This window comes from Triticum urartu, chromosome 1A (genome assembly GCF_056163025.1).
Source record: "Triticum urartu cultivar PI428250 chromosome 1A, HENAU_Tu73, whole genome shotgun sequence".
Classification (NCBI taxonomy): Eukaryota; Viridiplantae; Streptophyta; class Magnoliopsida; order Poales; family Poaceae; genus Triticum; species Triticum urartu.
The window spans coordinates 503,027,610-503,038,356 of record NC_141873.1 but is presented as its reverse complement, the minus strand read 5'-3'; the positions used below and the strand labels follow the sequence as shown (position 1 = coordinate 503,038,356).

Below are 10,747 nucleotides of genomic sequence, written 5' to 3'. Positions count from 1 at the left end.
ATCCACACACCCTGGTCCGGACGTTTTAGGGGCGAGTTGGAGTTACCTTGACACCCTCTGTGTGCGGAAATGATATAGATCGCTCATTGTGAGTGTTAAGATAACAATTTCAGATAATTTTCATGTTTTAAAATGTTCTGAACCTAAAAAATTGTGAGAATGTTCATAAATTTAAAAAATGCTTTACATTTTTTTAAAATTTATTTGGAAATTATAAAAATTGTTCTGGATTTAAATTCACTATTTGAAAAGTTGATAGTTTTTAAATCCTGATGCATATTACGAATTTTCAAACCTTTTATTTTCAAATCCAATAATTTTTTTCAAGTGGGTGATTTTTTTTGAATTGGTGAACATTTTTCAAATCGATGAACAAATTTTGCATTCGCAATATTTTTTGAATTTGTCAATTTTTTGAACTCATGATCATTTTTGAGTTCGTGAATATTTTTTGTAATCTGCAAATTTTTTTGAATTCATGAACATTTTTTGCATTTGATTTTTGAATCACGAACATTATCTTGAATTTCGCATTATTTTAATTAGAAAACCGACATAGGTAACAAAAATCGACCTAGGAAAAAACCATGTGTGAAAAAAAACTGCGCTCATGGGCCGGCCTATTATTGCGAGGCTGTGAGAGAGCAATGCGCTGCGGGCGACGCGATCACAGGCCAGGCCTAGCCCGCAGATGTGAATCGCAGGCAAGCTCCAGGGTCCACGCGAGGCGCTACCGAGGGAGGAAACAGGGAAGCGAAGGCGGCGGCGCGGGCGACGAGCGGAGACGACGACTGCCGGCTGCCGCCTTCTCTCCGGTAAGATCTGCATCTCCTCTACCTTCTTCTCTGGTGATGGAGCCCTCAGCCTGGCTGGCCCCTTCCTCCGCCCCGGCACCGGCACCTCCCTCCGCCTCTCCCCTCCTCCGCCCCGGCCCCTGTTGTCCGGAGCCTTCCTTGCAGTCTTTGGCCAGAGCCCAGAGATGCTGCTTTTGCCACTGGGGTGGGGTGACCTATCTCCTCACTGGATTTAACACCAACTGTTTAATACTGTTGCAGTTAGTATCTGGTTCTGAAGAACATCACACGGATTATATAGTAAACAGATGTGGGATAGGGTATCCTAGGTCTGCCGCTGACAGTTCTTCATTAGCTTTTGATTAGAAACCGAGGCATGGATTGCATAGAAGGTGCAGGGTTGAAGCTGCTTGCAACTAAAGCCAGAACGGCACTTGATTCAGTATCGCATATCGAACATATTTGGTCAGCCATATTGTGGAGCTTAGTGTTACACATACAGAAATAATAAGTGGTTGCAGTCTGTCATTATTTGCTGCTGTGTGATTGTTCAGATTATATATAGTTCTTTCAGAGAGAATTTCAGATTATGTGTTACTGAGTTTTTTGTAGGCTAGAGTTGCACTCAAAGGTGCTGCTTCATTTCACATGTTTCACCGGAGAATACCGTTTAGGCTTTTACCTTTATGTTTTGATGCTTGGTTTAATTAAATATTCAAGTCTATATCCCCATGAGAACATTAGCACCAACATTACACACTAGCACCCACCAAGAATGCAATGTTTCTTTCTGTTGCATACTACAGGAACTAGAAGGAGCTTCCACCTTTGTATTAGGCTGACTGAATTTGGCATCTAGCTGAGAACAGAATGTCGGCTGCACCATTCTAATTATTGCTAAACTGTTCTGCCATGTCTAAGGAATATTATCTTCTGATAATTAATTAATCATGTTCTGCTAATACCTATCCTCTCACTCACTGTATTCATCTGTTCTGTAATTTTCAAACAGGGTTTCTAGCAATCTTTGAGGTGCATTTATTAGGCAGTGCATCATGTTGTCTTTTTATAGAGTTACAGACATGTCCTACTCCTTTCAATGACATTGATTCATCTGTTCAAATTCGATGAGAAATTTACAACACATTTGTACTTCTATTATTAACACAAAATTACCCTGGTTAGAATTGTTCTACCAGGAAAAGAAAAAATAAATAGAATTTGATTGTCTGGGTAAGGTGCTTTAATTGCCTGCTGCAAGATAGTTCTATTGGGTATGGTAGATCATTAAAATTGGTTTTACAATTTTGGAAGCATGATTTTCAAGTTCCCGTTTTTTCTTTCCAAGTCCAGCGGCTGTTGTAGAAGTTGACTGAGCTACCTTTAGTCTGTGCACTTGATCTACAAAACTAAGTAGGTGAGTTGGTATTGGTGGATGAAATTGCGTAGGGATGGAGCAGGGGGAGGAGTCGTGTCTCGGGCTAGAGTATGGGGTGTAAAGGTGATGTGGTTCGTCTGACGGACCCAACAAGGTCGGACAAAATGAGTACCGATCCTGCTGCAATCAACATGATTGGATCGCACCAAGCCAAACATATGCCGGAGCAGAGGCCCCGGTGGGGAGAAATGGCGAAGAGCGAGGGTTAACTCAGGCGGCGGTATAAAGGCAAGCCCATGTCATCACGATAGCGCAAAAGGGGCAAGATCGCCGCACTTTTCGTCTTCTCCTCTTTCTCATGCATTTGGTTCTATTGCCTGGACGCTGGTCTAGAGATTTTCCTCGGACGACCACAAGGTGTTCGTTCAATTGCCCGGTACAGGCTGAACGCTGCTTCGTCATGAACACTGAGCATGGACTAGATGCAGCGAGGTCGTACTTTTGTGATGCAAGTGTAGCTAGTTCATGCGCACTTACTTTGGTTATCAACAAATCTGTTGCAGGCCGAAGTAACCATAGGTGGCGGGAGGATGGAGGTGAAGCTCAAGGACCTCGTCCCGGCAGCGACCAACACAGTGAACACGACGTTCATCGTGGTCGACAAGGTGCCCCGCCCGGCCCACGCAAACGCACACGGCAGGGAGGAGACATGCCCGTCACTAGTGGCTGACGAGACGGCGGCGGTGCATTTCCTTCTGTGGGGCACCGAGTGCGATGCCTTCGAGCCTGGGGACATCGTGCGGCTCACGAGTGGCATCTTCTCGTACCATAGGGGCAACAACCTGTTCTTGCGCGCCGGCAAGCGAGGACGAGTGGAGAAGGTGGGCGAGTTCACCATGATGTTCGTCGAGACGCCCAACATGAGCGAGGTGAGGTGGGGGCCCGATCCAGGCGACCCAAGGAAGATGGTGCAGGAGGCTGTCGTGTCGCCCTACTCCCAAGTCTTCAAGCCGCTGCACTGATGCCTATCATTTCAGGCTTCCAGCTCATTGTTGCTCCAAGTCTCATCAAATCTTATGCAATACTAACCGTGGTAGTAAATTATGCAATACTAACCACTTGCTGAGTTTTGTATGCTTTCTCCTTAAAATATCACTGGGCCATCGTTCTAATGCCTTGAGATGTTTCTCATGTAAATGGAGCTCATAGAAGATTTAGCAAGCCAAAAGTATATCCCAAGCTGTGTTGATGTGAACAACAGTGTAACTTTTTCCCTGAAATGTTCAAAATACAACTGAAGTTGCGGGCATGAGTTTAATTATATGTTTTTTCTTGAGGAAACATTTTAATTTTATGTTACCTAGATAATTTTTTGTGTTTTATGAAATTGCTCAACTGTTGGTCTCATAATTTGATCACATAATGGTTGAAACACTGAAATGCACTGAAATTCTGATGGTTTTTGATTTCTGCTTTTCCTTCTTGGCAGAGTTCAGGTTCTTGAAAAGGCTTATTCTTGTCCATGGACGATACTCACACAACCGTACTGCCTTCCTTTCGCAGTATTCGTTCTACAAGTCATTGTTAATTTGCTTTATTGTACTCTCGTTAATTTGCTTTATTCAGATACTCTTACGTCACAAACAAAATCACAGGTCCATAATTCACCTTCAGATCTTATATGTAATATCTTTCTCATATTTCATTCAAGCATACTGGATACTAGTTGCTCTTGCCAGCATTCTCATATTGCATACATGCAGTTTTTCTTTTGTTTCAGGTATTGCCGAACCAGTTTATTCAATTCAGTTAGTTTGGTGGCTTATAATGTCTTCTACGCAAGCATTCATGTTCTAACTACTGCTCTGGACAAGGATTTATCTGAAAAAGACAGTGGCACAGAACCCAGAAATTTCACTTTACTGCCAGTCTGGAAGGTAGATTATATCTCCTTTCATTTGTTGTTGACAGCATCCATATGTTCTATATGTTCTGTTAGTAACTTGGTATATGCAATAAATTATCTGTAATTTTTTGGAATCAAGTTTGTGTTACCTTCACTAATATGTGCATATTTTGCAGGCTTTTAATCCAAGTACTTTTCCTGGTTGGTTTGGTCGATCATTATATGATGTGAGTACATTTTTGGCGCACCATGTGATGCTTCTAGTCTGCAAATGACAGTTGCAAAAAATATGAAATAATTTTCATGCATTTCACTAGAATTATGAGTTCTTAAACTTAGTAAGTGATTACTGTCAACTTGTATTGAAAAAAAAATCTATGAAATACATTATTTACTTGTTATTTACTCATGTTCCTTCACTCGTACGAAATGTGGGTACATTGTATTTTCAGTGAATGGTCCTCTGTTATCTACACATTATTAGCGACTAATGGATGGTGCTCTGAAAGCTAGTAATAGCGGGCATTCTTGCGGTGGATTGAAGTTAATTCACAAACTACAATTTTTCATAATTCCTTGGTTTTTGCTGCTGTTACGCGGATGGGTTTGGTGTGGGTTGTGGTGAGGGGGCAAGGGAAGTCTGAACCCACCAATTTGTAATAGTGCACAAATTTTTGACGTGGCTGATGAGAGCTTCTTCTTTTCTTGGTTGGTTTCAGGCAATCTTTGTTTTCTTAATCACCATTAATGCTTATGCCAATGAAAAAAGTGAGATGGAGGTGTTGTCAATGGTTGCTCTCTCAGGAAGTATTTGGTTGCAGGCGTCTGTCTGTTGTGACATTAGAGATGAAGTGAGAAAGAAAAGAACTTGAATTATAATGCTTATAACAGCTTATGCATTGTAGATTATATTTGTTCTAACGCATCTTTCCATTTTGCAGTCCTTTCACTTTTCTGCAGTTTCTGGCAATATGGGGAACCTTTGCTGCTTTCTAGTACATCAGAAATTTCTGTATCAATGCTACCAACTGCTGGGATGTGCACTATCATGTACAGCCTTTGTAGACAGCCGTCATACTGGATAACGACGCTGGTAAGTATTGCTATCATGTTGTTTTGCTTGGTTTATCATTCCAAATACGTTTCTCACGACGGCATGATATCAATGTTTCAGCTAATCAGTGGAGTTGGCATGGGTCCTGTAATAGCTCTGAAATATTATCATTCTTCAGAAGGCCGAGCAATCACGCGGGCCTATGTACACCCTGGTAAATCTGGAATCTCAACTGAGATCAGAGAACGATAATTCGACCAGCTACATGTCGACCGACGACCGGCGACGGTCAAGAATAAGAGCTCAGTTTATGAGCCCCTGCTGTCTGATTCTCCTATGGCATCCAGGAGATGAGGAGATCACTAGCATTGTCATCATTTGACATCTTTCAGCCAGCTCAGTCAAGGGTTCCTGCTGCTTATCCCAGAAATATTAAAACCAGTTAACCTTTGCGTGTCATTGTAGTAGCACAGGTTATACCCTCAACAAAGAAAAAATGGAAATAGAAGTTGGTATGAGTGGGTGCAAAGCAAACAAATATAAAAGGGTCACGCTTGTGCATGTGAAGTGAAGTCTGAAGATAAGGAGTTTGAGACGTGCACCTGCAAAAACTTATATTTGCATTGTTGCAGGTGATGATAAAACGATGAAAACCGTATTTTATACCGTACCTCTTTGTTCGTGGCAGCTAGACGAAAGCTGAAATACAATCTTGGCCGCTAAGCTATCTCGAACCAAGAGCGACGATCACGCGATCTTGACCCTGAATGAAAAATTAAAATAAAATAACTTGCGAGCACACTGAACGCGTAAACGCGGCAGCTGATTCCGCGGACCACGTCTAGGACCGGGGCAGCAATCCCCCACCGGCCACCGCACCGCCTGTTCCACGTTCCTCATCCACGCGTTCGTCGTGGCTCGCGGTCTCTCGCGGACGCGCTCAGCGACCAACGGCAGCCACACACACGGCATCGCATCACATCACATGGCCTGCCGCGACTCCCGAGCAGCCTAGAAATTTCCCGGCTCCGTCGGTGCGTCCCACGCCCCAAAGCCCAAACCCCCAACCCGAGACGGACGCGCGTCGCGTGGCTTTGCCGCTGCCGACCTACCGTCCGCCCGCCCGCCCGAACCAGACCCGGCCCGGCCCGGATCCAGCCCGACCCCACCAGCTCAACTCCCTTTTGATTTCCAGCGCCCAGCGCGGCGAGGCCGTGTCCGGTTGGCGCCAGGCCTCCCCCACCGCCTCCGCGGCGGCTATAAAAGGCGCCCAGGTGCACCCTCTCCTCCCCGCGCTCCGGCCCCGTCTCTCGTCCGACCTTTCTCGTTGGTGACGGGCCGCGCCTCCTCGCGTTTGAGCGACTGTTTCCTTCCCCCTTCTTGCCCTCGTCTCGATTCCTTTCGAATCGCCTCTGATTTGATTTCACTCGCACTCGCCCTCGCCGTCACCGTCACCGTTGCCTTGCTGTGCTCGCAGGGTATTCGAATCCGGCCCGTCTCCTCTGCCTCCGTGCGAGCCCGGGAAGCGATCGATCGAGGATCCATTCATCTATCTGGTTTGCGAATCTGTCTCAGGAACTCTTTTCTGTGTGTCCACTTCTGTTTGCAGGCGTGGATCCTGTGTTCCTGGATCCGCGCGCGTTGGTTGCAGGATCGTCGTGCCCTGTTTTTGGAATTGGAGCTCTGATTGCGGAGCCGAAGGCCGACGCAAGGTCAGTTTCCCGTGCTCGTTCCTATCGGTTCCTTGGTTACGTCACCTGCGTTCGTCCGTGATAGATTCCAGATTTCAAATCAAATGGATATGGCCCGTGTCGTCTTCTGGTCCATTATTCCGCCAAATCATTCGTTAGTACGAGGTGGATTAATTCGAGGCCCTCATGGATTTGGTGGAGGTTTGATTCCTGCTCATGGTTGTTTTCATTGATTCGTTGGTTCCGGTTCAGCGGTTATTTTTTCTGAAGATGTGGTCAGCTCTTCTCGGGTGATGAAGCTTAGGATTTCTCTTACCAACCTGAACCTGCCATCTGCGTTTGCATTTATAAATACTAAATCCCTCAAAATTTTAGTTTCTTGGTCTGCATATATACTAGTCAACGGCAATTCTGATCTGAATTCGTTGCTTCTCCAGAAATTATAAATTGGATTACACGGCAAAGCGGGAGCCGGGAGCAACATCTGCGTTTGGATGATTAATTACCCCCTCCATTTAATTCCTTCATCTACACGGTTCAATCTTAGTCGGTTCTGATTTAGATTTGTTGATGGTTGTCCAGAAATTGGGATTATACGGCTTACCGGGAGCGACTTGTCATTCTTCCTCACCTGTGTCTGGATGATCATTCTCTCTCTGTTTATTTCCTTTCCTCCACAGTTCAATTAGTCTGCACACAATTCTGATTTGGATTTGTTGCTCGTACTCCAGAAAATTGGAATTATACAGCTTAGCGAGTGGTCCTCTTTTCCCTCGGCATGGCGGTTCCTTTTCTGTGGCTCAACAGTATTTCTTACTCAAGATTATTATTAGAACACACCAGACAAGTTTCCTCTGCCTTAGTTTGTCAATTCTTAGCTCTTGCAGACATCGTCTTGGAAGGGATATAATTGGAACCGGTGCTGTCTACCTGACCTTCCCAGACAAGACTTTTCTTATAACTTTTACCTCCTCATTTGAAGCATGCTTTAGCTGAGCCTAGTTTCCCCCTAATTTATAGAAAAGTATCTTGCTCGTTGCAGGTTTGAGGAATGCAAAGTCCAATCATTACTTAGATAATCTTTAAGATCTTCTCACTAGGCAATATTTTAAATTCAGATTTATCTGGGAAGGTGCAAGAATGGAGCTTCAAACTTGGCAAATCCTACAATAAAAAAGAGACTCCTCCATTTTAACTTTGCCTCTTATTTTTATATCACGTAGCTACTTGTTCATGCCTTTGATTTAGGCTTTTTTGCTTCTCCCCCCTTGTGATTGCAGATTTATTTTAGCCCAGAGCGTGCTGGTAGCGAGTCGAAATCTATTAAAATCATTTGGTTTGCAATCTATCTCTATATGGGTCGATTTGTTCTCTGTACTCTTATCCTGTAGGAAGTTTGGGCCTATGGGCAAATCTCTGTACAATGAGTCAGGTCAGTGTTGTATCAACGGTTTGTTTGGTTTATTTGTTTGCCTCCCTCCACACATTGGTTGCAGGACTGGATCTGGAATGTGGAGATCCCTGTGGTGTTGTATGTCGAAGGGGATTGAGGCAGGTCAGATTTGAATCGTGCGGTCATGTGGTTGTAGCAGCTGATCGTTTGGTGTGTGTTTGTGCTCCTTTGCTTGCAGCAGGAGGGTAGTAGTTCTGCACAGATGAATCATAGGGTGGAGATTTGGTCTCTGTTCATCATTTTGATTGATTGGATTATGAAGCTTTGGATCTCTTACCAACCTGAACTTCGGATCTGCGTTTGGATAATAAATTCCGCCCCGGTTCAATTTATTTGGTTTGCAAAATACAATTTAGTCCTTGGCAGTTCTGATCTGTATTCGTTTGTGGTTTTCCAGAGATGGGGTTAATTGGTGGAGATTTGGTTTCTGTTCATCATTTTGATTGATTGGATTGGAACCTGGAACTTGCGATCTGCGTTTGGTTAATGAATTCTGTCCAGATTCAATTTATTTGGTTTGCACAGTACAATTAGTCCTTGGCAGTTCTGATCTGTATTTGTTTGTGGTTTTCCAGAAATTGGGCTTAATAAGGTTTAGCAGGAGCAACCTATCTTCTTGTTGATCTGTGTTTGGATGATTCTGAACCCCTCTATTTAATTGCTTCTCCACAATTCAATTTTAGTCCCTGACAATTCTGATTTGGATCTGTTGCTGGTTGTCCAGAAATTGGGATTATATGGCTTAGCGGGAGTGACCTATCTTCTTGCTGACCTGCGTTTGGATGATCATTACTCTCTGCTTAATTTCTTCTCCACAACTCAATTAGTTATCCGACAATTCTGATTTAGATTTGTTGCTGGTTCTCCAGAAATTGGACATATATGGCTTAGCGGGTGAACCTATGTTTCCTCAGCATGGCGGTTCTTTCTGTGGCCCAAACATATCTGACCTTTTGTCCTCCCTTGATTATTGAACTTCCTAGAGATTACATTCTTTGCCTTAGTTGGTAATTCTTAGCTCCTGCAGATGCTGGCCTGGAAGTGAAATAATTGGAACCAGTGTGTCTATCTGACCTTCGCGGCCGAGACAGGCTTACTTACACTTTACCTCTTAACCTTAACATTTGATGCATGCTTTAGCTGAGCCTAGTTTTCCTGTTAACTTATAGAAAGGTATCTTCCTCGTCGCAGGTCGTAGTTGATGAACTCAAGTCCAACCTGGTGCTGAGTTGAATCTGTTTGCAGTTCTTCTAAATCTACTATTTTCTCAAGTCATCATAACTTAGACAACCTTTAAAATTATCTTACCAGGAAATATTTTGAATACAGATCTGCAAAGGTTCAACAATGGAGATTCAAACTAATGGAACATCCTACAATGAAAAGACTATATTTAACCCACCTCTTATTTTTTGTTTCACGTAGCTACTTGTTTATGCCTTTAATTTAGGTTTTTCCTTCTACCCTCCCTTTGGTTGCAGATTAAGCCCAAACCATGCTGGTAGTGAGTCGGGATCTGTTAAAATCGTTTGGTTTGCGATCTCTCTCTATCTCTCTCTGGATCGATTTGTTGTTTGTACTCTTGATCCCCGTGCTGGTCTTCTGCGCGTATCAGTTGCAGGATATATTTAGGGAGTCTGGGCCTATGTGCAGGATATATTTGGATATGTTGGTGGTTCTCCAGAAATTGGAATTATATGGCTTAGCGGGAGCGACGCATCTTGCTGCTCTACGTTTGGATAATTATCACTCCCTCTGTTTTACTCTTTTCGTCTCCACTGTTCTGTTTTGGTTTCCCACAATTCTGATTTAAACTATTTCTTGGTGGCTCCAGAAATTGGAATAATATGGATTAGAAGGCGGTCCTATTTTGCCTCGGCATGGCAGTTCCTTCTGTGGCTAAAACTTTTTCAACCTTTTTTACTCTATAATTGAACTCTCTAGACATTAGGTTTTCATTGCCTTAGTACTTATCAGCTCTTGCAGATACTGACTTGGAAATGATATAACTGCAGTTTGGAACCGGCGTTGTTGTCCTCCATCATCCATACCTGACTCTAGACAGGCTTTACTTGTTCCCACTCATCGTTTCATCCATGCTTTAGCTATTTATAAGCAGCATTTCCCCTAACATTTTTTTTATAGAAACGGTCTCTTGCTCGCTGCAGGTTGTAGTTGACAAACTCCTGTCCAGCCTGATGATGAATCCGTCTACTGATCTTCGAAATCCACAGTGTCGTTTCAATTCATTGCAACTTACATAACCTATAAATTATCTTACTAGACAATATTTTAAATACAGATTCATATGCAGCACGAATATATAGGATGATCCAGAGCTTTCAACTAATGGCACATCCTACAACCGAAAAAGACTCTTACCTTCCTTTTTTTTAATTTCATTTAGTTACTTGGCCATCTCTCTGATATAGGTTTTTGCCCCTGCCCTTCCTATGGTTGCAGATTTTTCT

The 10,747-nt window shown here is 43.4% G+C and overlaps 1 protein-coding gene and 1 long non-coding RNA gene across 3 annotated transcripts; both read left to right on the top strand.

Moving 5' to 3' along the window:
* The first annotated feature begins 546 nt into the window (after positions 1 to 546).
* Positions 547 to 3,581, top strand: LOC125522882 (uncharacterized). The gene is made up of 2 exons (XM_048687930.2): positions 547 to 815; positions 2,736 to 3,581. The coding sequence occupies exons 1-2, from the start codon at positions 588 to 590 to the stop codon at positions 3,192 to 3,194; spliced, it is 687 nt and encodes a 228-aa protein (XP_048543887.2). The 5' UTR covers positions 547 to 587; the 3' UTR covers positions 3,195 to 3,581.
* Positions 3,582 to 4,022: 441 nt separating this feature from the next.
* Positions 4,023 to 6,004, top strand: LOC147991974 (uncharacterized). 2 transcript variants are annotated; one of them, XR_015607514.1, is made up of 5 exons: positions 4,023 to 4,109; positions 4,255 to 4,305; positions 4,798 to 4,929; positions 5,020 to 5,171; positions 5,253 to 6,003. It is a non-coding gene; the product is annotated as an uncharacterized LOC147991974 (long non-coding RNA). The 2 variants fall into 2 exon arrangements; XR_015607513.1 differs by having other exon boundaries at positions 5,020 to 6,004.
* Positions 6,005 to 10,747: the final 4,743 nt, after the last annotated feature.